At 37.1% G+C, this 23,841-nt stretch overlaps 5 protein-coding genes and 1 pseudogene across 7 annotated transcripts; 3 read left to right on the top strand and 3 right to left on the bottom strand.

Moving 5' to 3' along the window:
• Window positions 1–167: 167 nt before the first annotated feature.
• Window positions 168–1,806, top strand: LOC103338479 (Tetratricopeptide repeat (TPR)-like superfamily protein). Its single transcript, XM_008241687.2, has one exon. The coding sequence runs from the start codon at window positions 321–323 to the stop codon at window positions 1,635–1,637; it is 1,317 nt and encodes a 438-aa protein (XP_008239909.1). The 5' UTR covers window positions 168–320; the 3' UTR covers window positions 1,638–1,806.
• A 1,146-nt stretch (window positions 1,807–2,952) lies between these two features.
• On the top strand, window positions 2,953–5,485 carry LOC103338480 (RING/U-box superfamily protein). Of its 2 annotated transcripts, XM_008241689.3 has the most exons (6): window positions 3,012–3,153; window positions 3,286–3,460; window positions 3,828–4,006; window positions 4,207–4,293; window positions 4,672–4,830; window positions 5,091–5,485. In XM_008241689.3, the coding sequence occupies exons 2-6, from the start codon at window positions 3,361–3,363 to the stop codon at window positions 5,211–5,213; spliced, it is 648 nt and encodes a 215-aa protein (XP_008239911.1). In that variant the 5' UTR covers window positions 3,012–3,153; window positions 3,286–3,360; the 3' UTR covers window positions 5,214–5,485. The 2 variants fall into 2 exon arrangements, with proteins under 2 accessions (XP_008239910.1, XP_008239911.1); XM_008241688.3 differs by having other exon boundaries at window positions 2,953–3,460.
• Window positions 5,486–5,836: 351 nt separating this feature from the next.
• Window positions 5,837–9,801, bottom strand: RPE (D-ribulose-5-phosphate-3-epimerase). 2 transcript variants are annotated; one of them, XM_008241691.2, is made up of 10 exons: window positions 9,556–9,801; window positions 8,959–9,073; window positions 8,572–8,712; window positions 8,372–8,485; window positions 7,929–8,007; window positions 7,189–7,298; window positions 7,043–7,099; window positions 6,624–6,693; window positions 6,447–6,530; window positions 5,837–5,984 (listed from the first exon to the last, which is right to left on the bottom strand). In XM_008241691.2, exons 1-9 carry the CDS (start codon window positions 9,669–9,671, stop codon window positions 6,481–6,483), a joined length of 852 nt encoding a protein of 283 aa, XP_008239913.1. In that variant the 5' UTR covers window positions 9,672–9,801; the 3' UTR covers window positions 5,837–5,984; window positions 6,447–6,480. The 2 variants fall into 2 exon arrangements, with proteins under 2 accessions (XP_008239913.1, XP_008239912.1); XM_008241690.3 differs by having other exon boundaries at window positions 5,837–6,040; window positions 9,556–9,800.
• Window positions 9,802–12,052: 2,251 nt separating this feature from the next.
• On the top strand, window positions 12,053–15,055 carry LOC103338482 (galactoside 2-alpha-L-fucosyltransferase). The gene is made up of 2 exons (XM_008241693.2): window positions 12,053–12,533; window positions 13,364–15,055. The coding sequence occupies exons 1-2, from the start codon at window positions 12,284–12,286 to the stop codon at window positions 14,815–14,817; spliced, it is 1,704 nt and encodes a 567-aa protein (XP_008239915.1). The 5' UTR covers window positions 12,053–12,283; the 3' UTR covers window positions 14,818–15,055.
• A 1,045-nt stretch (window positions 15,056–16,100) lies between these two features.
• On the bottom strand, window positions 16,101–18,365 carry LOC148915386 (uncharacterized; annotated as a pseudogene).
• A 1,231-nt stretch (window positions 18,366–19,596) lies between these two features.
• Window positions 19,597–22,096, bottom strand: LOC107881577 (uncharacterized). The gene is made up of 4 exons (XM_089055897.1): window positions 21,506–22,096; window positions 20,202–21,254; window positions 19,939–20,091; window positions 19,597–19,839 (listed from the first exon to the last, which is right to left on the bottom strand). The coding sequence occupies exons 1-4, from the start codon at window positions 21,976–21,978 to the stop codon at window positions 19,791–19,793; spliced, it is 1,728 nt and encodes a 575-aa protein (XP_088912023.1). The 5' UTR covers window positions 21,979–22,096; the 3' UTR covers window positions 19,597–19,790.
• Between the last annotated feature and the right edge of the window lie 1,745 nt (window positions 22,097–23,841).

The following is a 23,841-nucleotide window of genomic DNA, read 5'->3' as shown; positions in this document are numbered from 1 at the left end:
TGGTTATACATATAGATTTTATGTAGCAGATGAACACCAGTGGTATTAAGAGCAAGGGGAACAAATTTGAAATGGTCCAAAATCCACCCAAAGTGTTGCGATGCTAAAAAGTCCTCTGTTTCTGGTTTTTCCTATTTTAAAGTATTAATAACAATTAACCAAAATGATATGTTATTGTAGCTAACAATTAACCTAATGATTTCTGTAATTAAATTTGATTAGAGATTGAACAAGCACAAACCAATATTGAATATAAATAAATACATGATGTCGTTTCTATCCTTGATAGCTCAATTTTGGTTGCTCTTGTAGCGAAGATCATGAGATTCCTGAAAAGGTTTGCTTTGGCAAAACCTTGTGCCCCATTTCATCTTCCTAAAACCCAACTTCACACACACCTCAAACCACCTAAAGCAAACCAGACCCTTAAGAGATACCTCAAATCCAATTGCACCATCAAAGCTTTCTTACTGTTTAGAGACATATTGAGAAAAAGCCCTTCCACAATTGATAGCTATACTCTCTTGTTTGTCCTCAAAGCTTGCTCCCAAAAGTCTCTCTCACTTGAGGGGAAACAACTGCATGCCCTTTTGCTTAAGTATGGCTTTCAATCCGTAGTTTACCTCCAAACATCTCTTATGAGTATGTACTCTGCTGCGGGTATTGTTGTAGATGCACACCTAGTGTTTGATGAAATACCCTGCAAAAACATCGTTTGCTGGACCACCTTGGTTTCTGCTTATGTCGACGATCAACAGCCTAGCAAAGCTCTTCAGCTGTTCAGGCAGATGCAGATGCACAGTGTGGAACCTGATCAAGTTACGTTGACAGTTGCTCTCTCCGCGTGCGCTGATCTCGGAGCATTGGAAATGGGAGAATGGATTAATGCTTATGTCCGTCGTAAATATGAGTTCGATACAGATTTAAGCTTGAGCAATGCTCTTGTTAACATGTATGCAAAATGTGGGGATATTGGAACTGCAAGGAGATTGTTCGATAGCCTGCAAGAAAAGGATGTTATGACTTGGACATCAATGATTGTGGGGCATGCGTTACATGGACAAGCAGAAGAAGCGCTTAAACTCTTCGGACAAATGAAAGAAGCGAGTAATAACACCAGGAAGAACACGAAGGACGGTAGCTATGGAAGCTCTTCAATTGTCCCGAATGACGTTACTTTCATAGGAGTTTTGATGGCCTGCAGCCACGCAGGGCTGGTAGAGGAAGGGAAGTGGCATTTCAAAAGCATGTGTCAAGAGTACGGTTTGAAGCCCAGAGAAGCTCACTTCGGCTGCATGGTGGATCTTCTCTGCCGAGCCGGGCTTCTGCAAGAAGCTTACGATTTTATTTCGAAGACAGAAGTGCCTTCAAATGCAGTGGTTTGGAGGACATTGCTGGGTGCATGCAGCCTCCATGGAGATGCTGAACTTGGGTCACAAGTGAGGCAGAAGCTGCTTGAGTTGGGGCCAAGTTATGTTGGCGATGATGTTGCTTTGTCCAACATCTATGCTGCCAAAGGCATGTGGGAGAAGAAGGTGATTGTTAGAGACCAAATAAAGCAAAGAAGATCTCCTGGTTGCAGTTCAATTGAGGTGGGGAGGAGCATTGCTGAAGCAAAGAAGATCTCAAGCAGTTGATTCTAAGTATATGGCCATTCTCCTGAGCTTTCAAGCCCAAACGAGTCTTGAGGGAGAACAAAGGTTGTAGTGCAACTGTGTTGCTACTTGTAACTTAAATATCAGTACTTGTTTTATATGTTTCAAGATGGACTTTTATTTTCTGAGGAGGAATGCATGAATGATCTTAGGAAAATTAAAGAAAGAATTTAATCTTAAGTTTAGATTGGTTATATAAACATAATGAATTAAAGTCAACTACATTTGATATTAACAACAAACAATGACAACTCAACTACATTTGGTGCCAACACACAATGTCACAACGTCACGATACATATGCAAATGGATTCCAATCTCTGTATTTAAAGATTCTTAAAGATTCCAAACATATACATTGAAAGATACATGCTACATCTAGAAATATTTTAGTCAACTAATCAAATAACTTAAATGTAATACGTCAATTTTGAAATTATGACACATCTATATTTAATTAACAATTGTTCTAATAATTTAATCTGATAACTTTAATATAAGCCGTAAAATTTTGAAATTTTGACACACACATATATATTTAATTAACAAATATTCTAATAATTTAATCTATTAACTTAAATATACGCCGTAAATTTTGAAATTTTTGACACACATATTTAAGTAACTTCAACTTGACATTATTAAGTCTAAATCAAAACAAACAATAGAGAAAAAACCAAAAACCTGACCCCACCGTGACAGCCGCCCATGACCCAACCCAAACCACCCCACCATACCCTTTTAAGAAGAACTTACATGTAATGTAGATGCCACCGTGACGATATCCTAAACCTATCAAGTATTATTACATTGAAAATTCGTATTGTTATGTCGAAATACGATGGTAATAAGTGATTGATTCGGAATTAAACCACAGTGATATTCTGGTATAAATAAGTTTTTATCCACCTCACGGCCGCCTATTTCTCCCTCTCTTTTGAGTTCAAACAAACATGAAGCGTCCGGACAAATCAATTCATGGAATCTTTCGAGCTCGGCTAGCCTACGAGCACCCACACCCATGTTCCCGACACAAGACACTCCAGAATAGTGAAAATCGGTGGGGGTGGGGTCAGCTGTGAGGTTCGGGTTGGGTAGGTGAGGGGTGGCTGCTTTTTAATTTAATTTTAATTGTTTATCATTTTATCCGGACCTTTTTTTTGGGGAGCAATTATTTAGACTTTTTTTTTGGAAGTAGCAATTATTTAGACTTAAGAATCACTTAACAGCTTGCCACCTATACTATAGTCGCACTCCACTTCTCATCCATTTTATTATTATTTTTCCTTTTATATTATTTTGGACTTTTAATTTAATATATTTTTTGGACTTATCCAAGTCTCAAGAATTGATTGCTTTTCTCTGATATTTATCTTGCATTTTGCTTTGTAAATATCATCCCCCTGTTTTGGATTTGTTATCGTCTCTGATACCACCCAAAATTAGCAAACAAGCTGTAAAGTTTGAGCCTTTATATCATTTTGATGAATCTTGATCGGTAACAGTTCCCTCATTTATGTCATTAGCCTATCCTATCCGTTCAATTAATTTTCTGCAAGTTTCATGAACTGGAGCTAGGGTTCCATTTTCTACGTGTGACCCATTAATCTTTCTCATTCTCTACCTGTAGTCTGAGATTTGTGCAGCAGAAAACCCCACTTTGAGTTTCAGTAATCCCACGACGTTTTGCCTCTACTTGACCGTTATGGAGACCGCTGAGCTACAAAGGGTTGGAGTCGTTCAACGTGTTCCTCTGCTTATCATTAACTTCGTTGCTGGAGCTCTGGTTTTGCTCTGTGCTCTTGGTATTTACAAATTCTTATTGCTTTGTTTTATTTTATTTTGCTTTCCTCTTTCAATCTTGAATTTTTAGCGGTTGTGATATCATATCAGCTCGTGGGTTTTGGTTATTTTTCAGATATGTCAAAGTGCGTGCCTGTGTTTATTGTGTTTGTATGGAACTTCATGTTTTGAACTTGATGTTCATGGTGTTTTCATTTCTATTTTTCAATAAATGTTTGAAGAATTGTAAATCTAATATGTAACTAAGAAATTGATGTTATTTTTCCCATGTCCGATTATGAAGAAGCTGATGTAACTATATAATAGTAGTGATATATATTCTTTTTAATGGGGATTGCTTTGCGTCTTTACATTATCGTCCTCTTGCAGCTGGATTTTTCACAGGAGGTATTGCTGGTGCTTTAGCTGGAAAAGCTTCTGATAAAGGTGTTGTTCGTGGAGCTGGACTGGGTGCTGTTGCTGGGGCTGTACTCTCTGTAGAGATTTTGGAGGCGTCACGTGATTTACTGCGACTAGGTCGGCCTGGTTCACGAAGATCTTCATTGATGGTTAGTTGTTACGCTCTGGTATATAAGTTTCTCTTTCTTTCTTTCACACCAAAGGTGATCCTTAGAAATGTCTGAACCATGATTGAAATTTTTTGGTTTTCAGCTGAAGTTTATAATCAGGGACCCATAGTTAAGCTTATACAGGCATAGCATTACATCATTGTAATACTAGAGACTGATTGTCTATTTTTTGAGTTCAGGCAGAAATTACAGAGGAGCTTATTTGTTGGAGATTTGAGGAGGAAAACTTAGCACCACCAGAAGGGCACACTGCTAACCAGTGGCAGGTTTTCACTCTTTAACCCAAAAACTTTTTTCTTTTAATGCAATTTCATTTGAAAGTTGAAAATTTTGTGGGTGCACATAGGCATGTCCAGTTTAGTTGGATGCTAGCAAGCGGATTGTGTTTCCCTTTCTCTCTCAGCCATCAATTTTGACTTCCTTATTACACCTTGTCGCCTTTTCTTTGCTCCCAAATTTTTTATTCCTAGATTTTCATATGACCCAGCTGCTTTTGAATCCAACCTTTGACCTCATTACACCTTGTCGCCTTTCTTACCACTTTATTGTTCTGAAAATTAATGATGGGACAAGTTATTCAAAAAAACTCTGATGGTGTGTCCCTCAGTTGCTTTTTATCTAATTTATTAAGCTGGAATGAGCAGGTTACCTTCGCTAATCTTCGCCGTGATGAGATTTATGATGCCTTTGGAGGATCTGAAACTAAAGGGCTGTCAAGGGATGTGCTGAAGAAACTACCATCTCATGTGATTGTTGGGGATACCAGGGCAGCTCAAGGTTTCTGTTGCACGATATGTTTGCAGGTCAGAACTCTTTCTAGGAATGCTTGAACTTTTTGTTTCTGGTAGTTGTAAGTGTTGATGTGGCGAAGATAATAATAGTTGTTGTACTGCTATTATAGAAATTGCTTAATCAATAAGTAAATCTTAATTTTGTATAAATATCTCTATAATTATCTTTAATATTTCAAGAACGGTGCAATTACCCTACATGTATTAATTCACTTTGATTTAACTGAAAGGGCTCTGCCTAAATCTCAACGATAACAATATGGTTTCTGCAGGATGTTGAAGTAGGAGAAATTGCAAGGACCCTGCCCCTGTGTCAGCATAAATTTCATCTGGCATGTGTGGACAAGTGGCTCATCAGACATGCTTCGTGCCCATTATGCAGACAAAATGTGTGAATGAAATACATGTATTTTGTGTACAGTGGTGTTTCAAAGAGAAGTTACTAGCCCATTAGTAATGTATATAATGGTTATGGTCTTGTCCTGTACTTTTAACCTTTGCAGTTTGGGGGTTTGTTTTTTTTTTGTTCTTTTTTCTGTGCAGTGTAAATAACATAGTTCCTTATGAGGCATTATGTTACTCCTTTTAAAGATGGAGTGGATATTGAAAGTTGCTGTTTTAGATGCAAGTTATCAATACAAAAATTTCAGAAATGTTGGGAAAGAAACTTTTTGCTTTGCAATGAAAATGCATTTGTGTATTTCAGACATTTTCAGAAATTTATGCTCCCCCTTGATCTTCTTCTCGTGCTCAATTTACTCTTCAGTCAGTATTTTCCTTCGACATTTCATTGTTTTTGGATGTCCGGAGGCCATTTCACTCAGAGTCAATATTTCCCTTTTGCATTTCATTAAACCCAAACGCATGCTCGCTGTTGAGGAGCTTTGCTTTATGCAGATAGCAAAATTTTGATAAACTATGTAGATAACATAATTTAATTTCTTTTTGGCCTGAATGCGCTGTTAGTGTTTAAGTTTCGAACTCTGATTTAATTCAAAAAGGCAAGGACGAAAAAAGGGAAGACAAGAAAATCCTTCATTAAGATGGAATGATCTGTTACAGAGCCAAGGGCTTGAAGTTCGAATTATCAAACCCCTGTATGGTACAGAATCTATGCATCACAGGGGGACCGCAGACTTGATTGCTTAATAGTTTATCTCTGTTCTCTGATACAAGAGAAGGTGAAAATGATGAGTATGCTTCCGAGCTTGTACTTAAATTTCTGCATATACAAAGATAACTTTGTTCAGGTTAGTCAAAAAAATTGTCAGAACAAGACCAAAATCATGCTTTAAAGAATCTCTTCTAAATTTACAAGCTTTGCTATTGCTCAAATCCATAGCCGTGCATCATGTCTGGAAATTCAAGAAGTCATCAAGCAGATGAATTTCAAGAAAACAATTTGGGCTGCATATTGGTGAATTGATTTACAGAAAATGCTAATAGGTTTTTGCTTATCACCACTGTTGAGGATTTCTTACTATGGTGATTCTTTTTCCCTTTTTCTCGTCTAATTGCAGTAATCCTATCCAACTACAGTACCAGAAATATCATACTCTGAAAATTCATTCAGAAACTCAAATGAAGTGAGGATATAACATATATGGCAATGATGACTATAGAATCACCTTTCGAAAACAACAGGATCATTTGGAGGTCATTTCACACTGCAACTGCTACAGGCCTTTTACTGTTCTTGATTCCTTTTATAGCTGCAAGATGGTAAATAGAAGCCAACATCAAGATATAAGTGCATTAGTTCATCTGGACTAATAATATAGGTTTCCGATCTGTACGGTTTATACCTTCAGCATAATCTTTAGCTCCAAAGACAGCAGAACCGGCAACAAGAGCATTAGCTCCAGCCTCAATAACCTGCCACCATAGCAAACATTTGAAACTGGACTCATTGCATCCTAAGTCGTGCACCTCCTTTCACACTTAACAAATGTGTTCAGGTTCAATTAATCAACACGACCCTGCCCCAACCACCATTTTTCTTTACAGAACCTTTTCCCCAAGTCCCACTTTCTGCATTGATTTTATATTTCAATATTGTGGATCACAATGATAATGTCAAACATAATCTGAATCCAACAGTTGTTTTAATGTTTTCAGAGAGGGTAAGTTAGATTTTCCGATTAATTCTTAGCATGATGTAGTTAACCATCAGGCTCCATTTCAATTATTTTATAACAGGTACATCAACACTTGGTCCACACACCTTATATGCATTTGCTGGACCAACTCCACCATCCACTTCAATCCATGGGTTCACCCCCTGTAGTAATAAAAACAAACTATGAATACCTCTTCAGCTCACATAAAATGCAAGAATAGAATCCCACAAAATATGAATAGAGATCATACTTTCTCCACGCACAGTCTTCTTAATTCTGAAATTTTCTTCACTTGGCTCTCTATGAAGCTCTGCCCGCCAAAGCCAGGGTTTACCGACATAATCAAGACCAGATCAACCACTGAAACATGCAACAGATAGTCAATATCACTACTTTTCACTAGATGATATACCATATAACTCCAATTATAATATTGTTAGATGACTTAATACGGGAGTAACACTCATTTTTCTCTTTGTACTCTCCCTTCCCATGCATGAGCTCATCTTTTAAAAATTAAGGGACAGATAAGTTTTTGTTTTTTAAGGAATATTCTGGCAGATTTTTTTATACAAGTTTTCCTTTCTTACGATATTTACATATATAAAATAGTTGTACTACTACAAGTAATTTCTGTAGAAACCATTGCTTGTTGTCAATACCATTAACCAATAATCCCCTCCAACATCTATATGTTAAAAACCTTTAGCAGAATACTGGTATCCGACAAAAAAATTGGTCTTTTCGCCAGCATGTTTATTCTTGTTATCCAGATTTTCTTCACCTTTTCGTTACTATTTCAATTATTTGAAGCTTAGCCTGTCAGGAAGGCTAGGTATGTAACTAGACCCCAATCCCATGGGCAAAATACTCCACAAAGAGGAAAGAGCCTTGAGAAGCAAGATCCCCTTTAACGTTTTTATAAGGCAACAGCATGACTATATTCCCTAAAAGAATGAGAACATATTATATTTTCACAGAAACACTCACCATCAAGGACGTAATCTATTGCAGTTAGTGGGGTACCAGGGTTGAGGACAACACCAGCTTTAGCTCCCAGACTCTTTATCTGAATAATAATAAAAGTGTAGGATTACTAAAAAGATGAATTAGTAGCACAAACCATATTCCTTTTCTCGTAATGATTGCATCTTATGCACCATAAATGTATGGTTACTTAACACAGTGTCTATAGCAGGGATAAGCCTAAATGCATTCCCATAAAACAAGAAAAACAATTTGGATCATGCAGCCCTAGCTTGGTTTCACCGTCTATGTCTATCACTTCTTCACTTCTCACAATTTGGATAAGCCTAAATACATCCCATGAATTCTGAGTAGAGACAAGATAACACAAAACTAATTTTAATGTAACTCAGATGTCTCCATGTTTTGACACATGTGCAATCACAAGGATAAGAGGGAAATCTTACCTGATTAACTGAACGATGTAAATGGATGGTGGACGATTGTTCAGCATGAACACTGACAATGTCGGCTCCAGCTTTGATAAAATCTGGCACTCGCTGCTCAGGTTCCACAATCATCTGGAGCATTTAGATTTCATATTAGTTCTTGCTTTTTATTCAATGTCTATCCAATTCATATCAAAACAAGTAGAACAAAAAAATACCAGATGCACGTCCAACGGAAGGTCTGTCACAGGGCGCAAGGCATCAACTACAAGAGGTCCAATGGTAATATTTGGAACAAAACGACCATCCATTACATCCACATGAATCCAGTCACAACCTGCCAACTCTACAGCTTTTACCTAGATAAAGTGAGAGTCAAACTCTAACGCCCAAACCAATATGAAAATGCCACAAATATCAGCAAAACTGCTAAGAGTTTCAACTTATATTTCTACATTTGAAAATCTGATGCAACAATTCTAAACAATTTTTTGGCAATGAAACAGATTATAGACAATTTCAAGTTTCCATAATCCATGTTGCCCTTACAATTTAGTAACTGAAAAAGAAAATTCCACTAAGAAGTTAAAAAATAAGAATAGAACCTGCTCTCCCAACTTTGCAAAGTTGGCAGAAAGAATAGATGGAGAAACAATTATATCACTTTTTGAGAATTTATCAACCCGAGCTGAAGCCTTCACCAGAGTCTTACATTTCTTCCTGAAATCAAACGAGCACGATTGCAGTCAGGCACAAAGTCAAATACCAATATATCAAATTTGATGACCATAATATCTATTTGAACGCAGCACACAGAAATCTGCTCTTTATAAACAAAATCAAATGAATACATTTACTTGAAATTCACCCTTCTCATAAAGCAAGAAAGAATCACTATTTTCTTAATGGCACTTTGAAGGAAAGCACATATGGGTGCAGCTCCAAAAAAGTTATCTTCATCTATGCCAACAGTCATCATCAGAATAAAATGATTTCCAGTATAAATTTTGACTCACGCCAATAAAACTGTGTGACAGTTTTTCAGAAAATTTAAACATTTCCAACGGTGTATTACTTTTCACAACTGGGTTTCATCCGAACACACAAATATGATATCCTAGACTTGAAAATCCAAAATACAATCAAACCCAATTGGAATTCAAAGGAAAAAAAAAACGTACACCAAATCAAGAAAACAATACCTTGTGAAGGTAAGAGAAGTGGGCTGAGAAAGACATGGTTTTTGAAGCTTAAGACCTCCACCAAGTCCATTGATCTGGGACTTGAGAGTTGATGAGCAAAGTGAAGCAGCTGACATCTTTTTCCCTCTGAATCTCTGCCTGTGGCTTCAACGGTTAGTTGGTGCCGTAGTGAGAAAAAGGTTTGGTCTTTTCTTTCTTCTAACTCTCTCTTTGCCTTCCCACCAATCCTTCCGCGCAGGATTGAAAAAGAAAAATCTCGGAGAAATTCAGGAAGAAAAAACCTGTGGGCGACACGTGTCACCACGGGTTTTTTTGTCTTCGTGTGTGTGTGTGTGTGTGGATTTTCTTATCTGCAATGGTTGGCGCTCTATGGTTGTAATTTGCAAGTAGCCAAAGGCCGTTTGCTAACGTTGGGCTCTTGTCCCCATACTTCTGTTGAAAACATAGTTTTTCCTTTTTTAGTCGAAACTGTTGAAAACAGACTTAACAAGAAATTCAATTTGTCCACCTAATTAAGGGTGCTGAAATGTTTTTCTTTCACTAACTTACAAGTCAGTGTGACAACATAGGTAATTTTGTTTCCTCTTACAAATCACCTTAAAATGAAGAGAAGACAACCTGTTAAGCAAACAGAGAGAAGAGCTTGGTATATTTGGCAATGGTTAGGTGAATGCAACTACTTAGGCTTCAGTTGTAAACACAATCTGTAATTAATTCAAAATCACCTTCAATTGGAATTTGTTTGAAACCATGACCTATTTGTACTCTTCATACTAGTAGTCGTGAGATTCTCCGAGTTATGAATAAAATCTCTATTAGAATGTTGATCAATCGAGTGCGTATTCATATATTAAAGAAATTTTGAAATGGTGTTGAAGAATGTGCAAGTATGCTCTTTGATGATTATGGTACTTATTATTCACTTCATATGCAAGTGCAGATGATCAATGTTACCAAATTTGCATTGGCACTTGTAAATTGCTACCTCAGCTTTGTGTTCAACTATGCATATATAGGGCAATAATGCCCACATCCAACTCAAAATGTTGTGAACTATCTTAACTGTATTGTAGACTTGGTTGCTCTATTGACCAATGTGTCAAATATAACAACGATACTCTCCTTTTTCCTTTTTTCTTTTCCCTTTCTTTCTTTCGATATATCATCGCATTTTTTCTCTTTTGACTGCCTCGTATTTCAACATGTTTGTTTGTGTTTTGTGATGCCAGGGAAAATGCATGCATGACTGCTCCAACAAACAAATACTGCGACTTGAAGCATCCGAGAATTCTCCAAGAAATGTATATAGTGCCACATCAAAGCTCCTAGTCCCAATGTGGTTCGAACAAGGCACATTTATGATGTTATTGTATTGAAATAAAGTATATATGGTTTAATAAAGTGAGACCTTGTTGAAGTGATTTCTAAGGAACATCCAATCGTTTTCACATTTCAAAACCCATTAGAAATGAATTGACTTGGATTAGATTGGATCAGGCAGATTGGATTGAATATGAACACCCCATCATTCTCTCTTAGGGTAATTGAAATTTAATTTTTCACATTTTATAAAAGATTACGTTAATTCAACTATAAACAGAAATTTTTACATGTTATCATAGTGTCATACGCTCATACATTCATAGAACGAAAGCAAAAGAATAATATAGTATCTTGATAAGAAAAAACATAACATAACATATTAAATTTATAAATATTGAGAATGCTTCATGGATTTTATGTTAAGAATTTCTAATATTAATCATTAGATTGCATGTATGGTGCATATTAAACTCACTAACACATCTAATGGATGGTTGAGATTAGAAATCCTTAACCAATCATTAACTTAAAATCATAAATATTACTAAACTTGTTTTGAAACCTCAAGGGGTATACCTTAGTTAGTTCAGCTCTTCCACATCCACCCACGTGAGCAGAGGTTCAAAACCCTGAGGCATCCAATGAATATTTGAGTAAACTCTCATTCCCCAATCGCTTGTTTTGAAAGGTGTAAGTAAAATCATTGGGTTAAAATACAAATTTATAAATGACATGTATTTATAAAAAACTATTTAAACATAAACACACCCAAAATTAACCCCAATGTCAACTTTTTGGGTGTGTTTATAAATGAGTTTTGAGTGTGTGTAATGATGGGTTTTGGGTGTGTTTATATGTTTAAATAGTGCTTGGGTTTTTATAATTTCCATTTTGGGTGTTTTAGTGAAATTCCCAAAAAAAAAATCACTGGGTCTGGCTTGGGCCACAAATCCATTCGGGATTTTTAACATTTGATCCAGCCCACAAGTTTTGGATTTAGGGAGCCAAGTTTAGTCCCTAAATCAAAATGATTAGGCCATTTTGCCCACGTGAGGGGTTGGACTTTAGCCCACTTCTTTGTACTGGAGTGTCCCAACGATGAACATGGCCGCACCGACATATCAAATGTAAATTTTTGGACGTGCCTGCCACTATTGGCTATCTATCCGATTGTAGGAAATCTTATTCAATACCAATTGTACTGTATCCCTGCCACCCCGGCTTCTTCTTCTTCTCCCCCGAACCTGCAAGTTCAACTTCACAGTCCAAAACCAGTCATAGGAAGCACAATTCTACGATCCAACTCACCCACCCATTGGTCCAAATAGACCCAGATCAGAATACTACTGCGTCAAAGTGGGCCTGAGCTGGGTCTTGGCAATACCCAGATGAAGATTTTCAGAAAATGAAGAGGTTCAAGCAAAACCTTGATGGTGATCATTTATCTACCCACTTGGATTTGGATACCCGTAATGCTCTGAGGGACCCGGATAGGAAATCTGGTTTGAGTTCGATGAAGGTGATGGGGATCTTTGTGGCTGGCTTGATTGTGTTTTCGGTGCTCTTTTCAGTGAATGTGGTTCTCAGAGACCCACCTTCGGATGCCGTTTTTGAAACTTCAAAAGCTCGAGTTCTTGAAGTGGAACACAGAAAAGGTAACAGATTTAAGCTTAATTTTTAGTATGATCTAGTTGGATTTGGTTAATTTTAATTTCACTGTGATTTCTGTACCAATTTGAAGTCTTTAGTTTAATTGGGTTTGAGAGATTTTTTATTGGGTCATATAATAAAAGAACTACAATTTGATTGACGTTCTCGAAGCTTTTGCATGAGCTGCACTATAGTTCTTGAGAGCAAGTTGAACTTAAGGACTTGAGGAACTTTTACTGCTTGCGGTTTGGCAAACTTTTTGGCCTTTTCTACTACTTCACCTTTTGTTTTCTTAGTGCCTTTAGACTGGCTCAAATCCTGCACTTCGTCAGCTACATTGGCTGATTTTCATCCTTTGGTTTCTTGTGGGTTGGAGTCGATACGAATATGTCCTCTAAAATGGAAGAAGTGCTGTTGGTTGTTAAATTACTGCTCTGTTTCCATTTCTGACTACTTTGTTATCATATTTAGTTGTCTGCTATGTTTCCATTTTTAACTACTTTGTTTAATATATGTGTTATCACATTTAGTTTCTTTGTTTCAATCTCCTTTTGTGTTTTTCTTTGTGTTAATTTTTTTCTTTTGCTTTCAAATGCTGTCACTACCCACTTTTTTTGGTTATTCTCTTAGTGCCAGAAAATTCATATGCAATCCATACTTGTGAGTCACATGATGCAGCTATGATGGTGATATAAATCCCTTAATAGGTTGTTCTAGTATTCGTAGGTTCTGATAATCTACTTCTGAGTGATGCATATATGTAAAGTTCCTGGTCTGTCTACTTCTGTTAAGCTTCTAACATTGCATCGTTCTTTTTTCATTTTGCAATTCATAGATTCAGAAGATCAGTTTTCAGAGTCTCTTGAGGTGCCAAAGGATAAATTGCTTAGAGGCCTTCTCGCTGATGGATTTGATGAGGGATCTTGTGTCAGCAGATACCAGTCAGCTTCATATCGTAAAGAACTGCCATACAGACCCTCTTCTTACCTTATATCCAAGTTGCGAAGCTATGAAGCTCTACATAAACGGTGTGGACCTTATACTGAATCCTATAACAAAACCTTGGAACAACTCAAGTCTGGCTATCACACAAGCTCCCTGGATTGTAACTATGTGGTATGGATTTCCTTTAGTGGATTAGGGAATAGGATATTGACCTTAGCTTCAGCATTTCTTTATGCTGTCCTGACAAACCGGGTTTTACTAGTGGACCCTGGAGTTGACATGGTTGATCTCTTCTGTGAACCATTTCCAGAAGTCTCGTGGTTCCTCCCCATGGATTTCCCCCTTAAGAATCAGTTTGACAGCTTGGATCAGAAATCACCTCACTGTTATGGGAAGATGCTGAAGAAGAATAGCAACTTTACAAATTCCGATGGTTCGGTGATGCCATCTTTTGTATATCTCCATCTAGCCCATGATTATGATGATCAAGATAAGCTTTTCTTCTGCAGCCAAGATCAAACTTTTCTCCAAAAGATACCATGGTTGATCATGAAAACAGATAACTATTTTGTTCCATCTCTTTTCTTGATCCCATCTTTTGAGCGAGAACTAAATAATCTCTTCCCGAGGAAGGAAACGGCTTTCCACTTTTTGGGTCGATACCTTTTCCACCCCACAAATGTAGTATGGGGACTTATTACCAGATACTATCAAGCTTATTTGGAAAAAGCAGATGAAAGAATAGGCATCCAGATCAGAGTTTTTGATACAGGAACTGGCCCCTTTCAACACGTGTTTGATCAGATCCTAGCCTGTGCGGTGAAGGAGAATTTGCTACCAGAAATCAACAGGCAGGATTTCATCGTCAATCCATTGGGAACCCCAAAGTCGAAAGCTGTGCTGATGACATCTTTAAGTACTGGGTACTTTGAGAAGCTCAGGGACATGTATTGGGAGCATCCTACTGTGACAGGGGAGGTGATTGGCATTTATCAGCCTAGTCATGAGGAGTATCAACAGACCGAGAAGCTAATGCACAACCGCAAGGCATGGACCGAAATGTACTTGCTAAGTTTGACAGATGTGCTGGTCACAAGCTCATGGTCAACCTTTGGGTATGTCGCGCAGAGTCTTGGAGGGCTGACACCATGGATACTCTACAAACCCGAGAACAGGACAGCACCCGATCCACCTTGTCAGCGAGCCATGTCAATGGAGCCTTGCTTCCATGCGCCTCCCTTCTATGATTGCAAGGCCAAGACAGGAGTGGACACCGGCAAATTAGTTCCTCATGTGAGGCATTGCGAGGATATGAGCTGGGGTCTTAAGTTGGTTGATAGTTAAGATGAGTTGTAGCTGCGTTATATGTCTGTTTTTTATTATATATATATCCAAAGTTAGTAAGGCTAAGGGAGAGTGGGAAAACTCACACACATGGGTACCGTGGGGGTTTGAACCCAGAACCACTTGGGAGCACACCAAAGGCCTGAGCCAATCTAACTGACACTCCACTGGTAGCTGGTTTATTTGTCTGTTGTAACCGTTTGATCATGAATAACAAATTTGCATTTTTTTTCAGGTACACCAATGTGTGTGTGTGTGTGTGTGTGTGTTTGTGTATGTAAGTACTTAGTGTGTGTGTGTGTGTATATATATATATATGTATCATCTCTATAAAAAATCACTTGATCCGATATCATTTGATCACTCAATTGAGTTCTTGAAATTTTAGTACTTTCTTGAAACATCGTGTTCATTGATTTTGTAGGACATAATTGAATGTCGAAACGGTTTTTGATTTGTCTAATTTTTTGCAAGGATGATCTATGAATATAGACTTAAAAAATAGATGGTTTGGATCGTTGAAAATAAATTCGTAGGATACCTAAAATGTGTTCCTCAAATAAAATTATTTGAGGGATTCTTCAATAGAATGAGACTGAATATATATATATCATTGACAGTATTTTCAACCTTTTTATGATTCAACAACAACAATAGCAATTGAGAATAAGGGGTCAGTCAACCAATCTCAAACATTGAATTGGTATACATTTGATTTGGTTTTGCTGTAATTATGTAATTGGATGCTTAATTGATTTTGTAGTTAAGTTTTGCTTGAATTAGTTGACCTTTGACAAGTACCCACCAACTCCAAGTCCAAATCACCAAAGGCACTGTTAGCTTGAATTAGTATAACAGAAGCAATGATATATCTTTATATTTTATAACGGGTACAAATGCTAAACTACATGAAAATTGCAGTAACCCATAATCCAAAATTGACAATTAGATAAAACTAATTTCTTCTCAACTCGTCATTCGTCATATAGATGCATGCAACACCACCTTACATTACAGGTTTTTTTGTTCTTCCACTCGTAATCCTTCCCTCCGCCATGTTTTCGTTTGGGTTTGTTTTTTGTGATTGGCCTTTTCATGATGCATGCCGCCCATTTCATGCTACATGGCGGCTACTCCAGCTTGGCTACTCTCTGCAAAACCCAATAATATTACGATAAAATAAATTCAAAGGCTATAAAAACACTTAGAAATTTACACAATTGAAACTTTTGATTCATGGTCATTAAATAAATAAAAAGATTTCATTGTAGAACGCATTTCTTTCACCTTAGCCATGGGCAAGCAAGAAGCTTACGATGACTCCCCTCATGGATCAAAAACTGCTTATCATGTTCATCTAAAGTGGTTTCTTCTTGTTTTGGCTGATTCTTACTAGTCACATTCTCCTCTTCTATAGGTTCGTAATCTCCGCACTCACTGAGTCATAATAATAAAAACCTTATTACATTCAAAATGTAAATTAATTCCAACATACAAATGTAATTTTATTGATGAAAACACAAGTAACATGAAGATAACTTACAACGTGAAGCAGAACTCAAGCGAGAACAATTCACGGCCCTTGATATCCACAGGATGAACATGTGAATGTATGGTCTTGATCATAGATCTTCCCCCTTCTCCAACAATAATTTGAAACGTGGTGATACAAAGATATTGAACCACAGGACATGCTTCGCCATTGGGACTGCCAGTCCTAACATGAAAAAAGTCTTTGTTGCCCAAATGAACCAAATACCTTGTCTTAAGCTCACAAAATGACATTAGTGGTCGAACAATCTTCAGGCCATGCAATATAAATTTTGGGATTAGGTAATATGCAATGCCATCGTCTTCACCTTTGTCCATCCTAAATGAGAATGCTATAATCACCTTCTCCATAATCGCATGTAAGACATAGATAGTGTCGCCTACAACCACGGCCCTCCCTCGAAAAGAAGCATAAGAAGCAGAAGTCACTCGATTCCATTGGTTTCTACTATCATGATATGCAACCACATATGGATTCATGTAGGAGTCCGACAATGAAAACAAAATAATGCCATAACAAACGGCATAACCAATTATTTCAGTATGGCTCCCATAGTCATGATAAAATGGAAAAGAAATCATTCGCTCCCAAAGGTCTTGATTAGGATCATATCTCTCGAAGGAGGGCTCCTTAATTGTTGATGAGCACCATGGAGCTGCAACATAGTAAAGCTCGTCATAAGCAGACACAAGAGTTCCTACTGGTTTAGAGGCTATGCTTGGAGGAAGGGATGAACAATATGACCCAGTCTTGGTATCAATACTATATCCTAATGGTCTGCAAGATTTGGCTCCGCGAGTTGTGTTATAACCGTCTTGTGGAATGATGTATAATTTTGGAGTAGTTGAAAATCCTTGCACCTTGAATGTTAAAATTGTCGTAGTACTCCGCCACAAGTCCAACTTCTAGGGGTTCATGAGCGACTCCTCCATGTTTGAATGTCACTTTATAGATTGAATCAGTGTATTCGCCATCATAAAAAGACACAAATAATATTTTCAAACACCTGCCTACATAGAGAGATTTAATGAATGAAGCAAGGTAAAGGCTGCACCATTTACTTTAGTAAGCATATATACACATAAACAACTGCCAACAAAACAGTAAATATTAAAGAGTAATAGATCGATCATAGTTAAATGCAAAGTTCAATTCATAGAATATATATATATATATATATATATTGTAAAATATAACATCCGATTCCTCAGAAAATATAACACATTTTTTGCAAGAAAACACCTCAAAGGAACAGATAAAGGCGCTCGAAATAGGAGATGGTAATCCAATTCAATTCAAAAATATGCTACACAAGTGAACTGAATGGCAGCAAAGAGATATAAAACCTCTTGTAGCATCAAGATAGCCGTAAAAATAGTCCAACCAAGAATCTTTAAATATAATTAAAGATGCATGCAAAATTCTCTTAAAAACTAAACAAAAAGAAATTGTTCGATTTTTCTTAAGAAAAAAAAAAAACCAGCAATGCGAAATAAGAACATCAACAATTTTACAGAGAACATTTACAGTAAGACAGGAATAACTGCTTAGTAGGCCAATTGGCGTTTGCAATTGAACTTTTGGGTTTTCTCTATCTCCGATATATTGAAGATGGATTTTCCATCTCCGGTAAGATCATATTGGCTGGAAGTCATGGTCAAGACATGGCCCTTACCCAAGATGAAGGTTGAGTAGTCATGAAGGTTGTGATTTCTAGGGTTTGGGGATGCCGCTGTAGGGGAGTTTTATTATGCTTGATTGGGGGTGTGTGATACGAGGAAAGTTTCGTCATGCTTGGTTCGGGTGGAGAAATTATAGAATGGTATGTTATCATTATGTCAACTGTGATACTTTTATAGTAAATTTAGGTTTTAGCCACAAATTTTTTTTCATTTTTGAAAAAGCCAAAGTTTTTTCAAAAAAGACAGAAAAACCTCTCAACTTTCAAACAAAAGACATGTAAATGTAAAGAATTCCTTAGAGCAACTCTACCCATTTGCCCTTAGCCATGGTAAGGGGGGAGATAGGGCAGCCACTATTTACGTGAATAGTGATTGCCACTGCAAATAGTATTTTGTGTTTCTACCCGTTGCCATGGCAAAAGGCAATTACTATTTATTTTTTTGTTTTTTTCACAAATTTTTTTACCTCAATAATTAATTTGGATAATATTTTCGGGTTCCTACGTGTCAATACTATTCATATCTCATAATCGGATAAAATTTTCAATTTCAAATTTCATATAAATTTTAAAAAAATTTGGCTGGTATTTATAGAAAAAAATTAATTAATTTTTGGGTATTTTTAAAAAAATTTTCCAGTATTTTATTTCAAAAAAATTGGCTATTGGATTGGAGAAAAAATAGATCGGAGAGCCCAGACGACGCCAATTGGCAACAAAAAAATCAAATGAATGGGTTGGCCTTGGCGTCAACAATGACATCACCAATCCTCGGGCTTGAGCTCGGCGGCTGAGGGCCACCGATTCGTGGGTCCCTCCCAACCCGGCTTGGGCTTCTGGAACTAGGTTTTTTTCTCCCCAGCCTCTGGTGGGTTTAGAGTTGCTATTAGAAATCAAAAATAAATAAGGGCAATTTTGTCCATTTTGGCTTTTTTAATTTTTAATTTTATAATTTCTCTTTCCTTTGGTCTTTTCCAAAGTCTCCCCACTATTTATTGAAATATTGTCATTTCAATTTTAGTTTTTATTTTTTATTTTTTGTGCTAGATTATAGAGGAAGATGAGAGTGAGAATGTGAGTGAAGATGAGATTGAGAGAGAGGATGAGAGGGGAGGATGGGAGGGAGGAGTAACAAAAGTGAAAACAACTTTAAATATTTTCAGTTTTTAAGTTTTTCTTTAAACTTTTGTTATTCCTCCCTCCCATAATATCAAAATTGAGTCGAAGTTGTGAAAACTGTATCAAAATTAGTGTAAAAAACAAAGTGCCACGGATCCGAGCCCCTGTGCCGGGAAAAAACTAGCAATGAGTTAGGAAGATATGCAGCAAATGCCAAGCGAATAATCTTGAAACAAATGATTAACTACATGAAAATTGCAATAACCCGTAATCCAAAATTGACAATTATTACATAAGTAATTTCTTCCCAACTCATCATTCGTCATATAGCTGACAATTACTTAACTACATTTTAATAAATATATATACATATGCCCCCAAAAAAAAAAAACTGAGTTAGGAAGATATGTAGCAAATGCCAAGCCAATAATCTCGGTACAAACGCTTAACTCCATGAAAATTACAATAACGCATAATCCATAATTGACAATTATATAAGTAATTTCTGAAGAACTTATCATTCGTCATATAGCTCTGCATGCAACAGCTTCTCACATTACAGGTTCTTAAACTTCCTGGGTTTTTTTCTGGTTGGCTTCTCCATGCTGCCTGGCACCTACTTCATACTACATGGCGGTTACTCCAGCTTGGCTTCTTTCTTGGCCTCTTTCTACAAAACCCAATAATATTAAGACATGCAAGTAATTGAGTCTTTTGATTCACATCATTAAATAAATAACAAGATTTCATGCAAACACATTTCTTTCACCTTTGACATTGGCGAGCAAGAACCTCACTACGAGTCACCTCCCACATAGAAAAAGTCTCATCCTGAGTTGTCTCCAGAGTGGTTTCTTCTTCTTTTGGCTGATTTATACTAGTCACAATGTCCCCTTCTATGGGTTCATAATCCCCGCACTCACTGAGTCATAATAATGAGAGAACTTATTACATAAAAACTACAGTAACATAATCCCAACGTACAAATATAAATTTATTAATGTAAACACAAGAAACATGAAGGAAACTTACGGCGTGAAGCAGAACTCAAGGAAGAACCAATCACGACCCTTGACATCCACAGGATGAACAGTTGAATTTATAGTCCTGATCATATGTTTTCCTCCTTCAACAACAATTTGAAATGTGGTGATACAAAGATATTGAACCTTGGGATGTGCTTCACTATTGGGACTGCCAGTCTTGACATGGAAAAAGTCATGGTTACCCAAATGAACCAAATACCCTGTATTAAGCTCACAAAATGGCATTGGCGGACACGCAATCTCCAGACCACGCAATATAAAAAGTGGGCTTAGGGAATATGCAATGCCACCGTGATCACCTTTGTCCATCCTAAAGGAGAATGCTATAATCTCCTCCACCATAAGCGCATGTAAGGCATAGATAGTGTCGCCTACAACCACGGCCCTCCCTCGGAAAGGAGCATAAGAGGCAGAAGTCACTCTATTCCATTGGTTTCTACTCTCATGAAAAGCAACAACATCGGGATTCATGTCGGAGTCCCACAATGAAAACAAAATAACACCATAACAAACGGCATAACCAATTATTTCCATCCGGACATCATCACGATAAAATGGAAAAGAAGGCATTCGCTCCCAAACGTCTTGCTTAGGATCATATCTCTCGAAGGACGGTTCCGTAATTGGTTGTAAGCATGCTGGAGATGCAACATAGTAAAGCTTGTCATACGCAGACACAAGAGTTGCTAATGGTTTAGAGGCTAGATTGGGAGGAAGAGATGAATAATATGACCCAATCTCCGTGTCAATAATGTATCCGAATGACTTGGAAGAATCTCCCAGGAGAGGGTTATTATAACCTCCCTGTAGAAGGATGTATAATTCGGAGCGGTTGAAAATTCTTGCACCCTGAATGTAAAAACCATTAGAGAACTCATCCTCAACTTGAACAAATGGGGGTTCATGAGTGACTTCTCCTCCGTGTTTGAACGTCACTTGATAGATTGCATCAGTATATTGGCCATCATAAAAAGACACAAATAAATATACAGATCTATCTTCCCCCTGATTTATTGTCGTTGATGGCACCATGGGAAAGCTGGACAGAGAAGAGAGAGATATATAGAACAAGTCAAGTTAATAGTATCAAACACCTACCTACTTAGAGAGATTTAATGAATGAAGCAAGGTCAAAGCTAGAGAGATTTAAGAAAATTAATCAAAAATATTAAAATTAAAAAAATTAAAAAAAAAGTAACAACAACAATGTGAATGAAGAACATCAACAATTTTACAGAGAAACAAAAATTAAAAGATAATATGAAATCCACTAAGCCATAATGCACTGACCTTGGGTAAGGATTAAAGGGTTCAAGGCTTGGACTTTCGTAAATCTCCGTGAAGTTTGGAGTTGTCCATTGGGATTGACTGGGGCTAGCAATAATGGCGCGTATCAGGCGAAGCTCCTCCATTATGGATTTCTGCTGGGCGGAAAGCTCGGCTAGAGATTTCATCACTTCCGATTGACGAGGGGTGGGTTCAGCGGCGGAAGCCATCGTCAAGGTGATTGCCGGCATGTGACTGCCAGGTTGAACGGGGCAACTACTACTTTCGCTTAGTAAGCGAAGCAGCTCCAATATTAATGTTTGCAATTCGAACTTTTGGGTTTTCTCGATCTCCGATATCTTGCCTAGAGATTTCTCCATCTCCCGTAACTTCCCATGGAGATCATGTTGGAGTGAAGCCATCGTCAAAGCTTGGCCTTGATCCGAGGTGAGATCACCGGCGGCGGCGGAAGGTTGAGATTTTTTCCAATACACCATGATACCAGATGATAGGCCTTCGCTATTGAAATGCTAAATTGAGGCACAGGGAATTTAGGGTTTGGGGATGCCGCTGCAGAGAGGAGTTCTATTATATGCTTGGTTGGGGGTGTGATGAGGAAAGTTTCGTTTCGCTTGGTTGGGGGTGTGATATGAGGAAAGTTTCGTTTCGCTTGGTTGTTGGTGTGATTGAGGAAAGTTTCGTTAGGCTTGGTTGTGGGTGGGTGTGATATGAGGAAAGTTTCGTTTCGCTTGGTTTGTTGGTGTGATTGGGGAAAGTTTCGTTAGGCTTGGCTGTGGGTGGGTGTGTTATAAGGAATGTTTACAACTCGTGTAAAATTCTAGAGGTGGCTATTCTCTTTTCGTATACCACACAACTCATAAAACATGATTTATTTATCCTATTTAATTTCCCTTTTTAAAATTTCATTTTTTGTTACCTGTTTTATCATGCAATGTTTTTTTTTTAATACTTGTTTTATGATATTTGAGTTTCTTACTCGTTTTTATGAGATTGGGGCTTTAGGGACAGTTGATGAGTAAGTGGTTTAGTGCAAACCCTATATAATGCATATGCAGCTCTCCCTCTTGGATCTCTCTTTGATTCAGACCCAAAAAAAAAAAAGATATCTCTTTGACTCCATCCCTTCTTCGCTCTCGTTAATCAAAGGTGTATGCCCTTGTATCTCTCTTTGGCTGCATATCGTTTTTGCTTCGTTGTCCACAATAATTAAAGGTTAGCTTATGCTTTCTCATTTATATAATCTTGTTTTTGTTATATTTTCTTTTGAACGTTTGAGTAGTTTTGGTCTAGTTTTTGAATATTGATCGACCAATACATCTTTATCTGTTTTATTTCCAAACTATGAGTAGTTTTTGTCTTTTGAACATTGATTCTTTATCAAACCAATTATAATAGGGACAGTAAATTTGAGTAGTCTCAAATAACTTGGCTCATGTCAAGTCATTAAATTTAAACTACTTAAATTGCCACATAATTAATTTATTTGTTTTAATCTATATCTTATAATGGCAGAAGACCTTTAAAGTAAAACATTCAAAATCCCCACAGGCTGCCCTTGTTAATGAAAATACTAAAACAGAAGGGATAAAATAGTATATTCACAACTTATTTAAATTAAGGGAGTTTCACTAAAACACCCAAAATGGAGGTTGAAATTATAAAAAAACCCAACACCCAAAACACTTTATAAATACACCCAAAACCCATCATTACACACACTCAAAACCCATTTATAAACACACCAAAAAAGTTGACTTTGGGGTTGATTTTGGGTGTGTTTCTATGTTTACATAGTGCTTGAGTTTTTTTATTAATACATGTCTAGGATTGGGTTTATTTATAAATTTTTAAAACAAAGTAAAGAGCTCAATTGTCCATGAAAATAGGAGAAGTTGTCCAATGATAATAAGTGTAGTGTAGTCCTAAACATCTATCATAGGATAGTTTTATATGTTGTTTCGGGTCTGGTACAGTAAGCTGTTGTGCGGCTCTTTGTTGGCTTGCCCAGATTGACTGACTGTTATCGTTTGTTTTCTCAGTTTCGCATGTTGCTGCTGTTGTCTCTCTCTTGTTTCCCTCTTACTTTTATCTGTTTTGTCTCACCTTCCTTAGTTTCCAACCTAATTAACCTATTCGAATCTTTGTGAATTATTATTTTATTTTAGATTTCTTTGAATTGGAGTGTCTGCCAAATTGAGGTATGGTGTTAAATGTTGTGCCAAAGTAGTGTTGGATTTTCTGCATATCTACTTACAAATTTGGTTGCCGACGAAAGGCCTTTTCCCAATTGGGATTGTTGTCTCATCTTCCCTTTTCCCCTCTCATCTTGTCAGCGGAAT

The sequence above is a fragment of the Prunus mume genome, linkage group LG7 (genome assembly GCF_029339155.1).
Source record: "Prunus mume cultivar Tortuosa linkage group LG7, ASM2933915v1, whole genome shotgun sequence".
Taxonomy (NCBI): domain Eukaryota; kingdom Viridiplantae; phylum Streptophyta; class Magnoliopsida; order Rosales; family Rosaceae; genus Prunus; species Prunus mume.
This window is presented reverse-complemented; position numbering and strand designations above follow the sequence as displayed.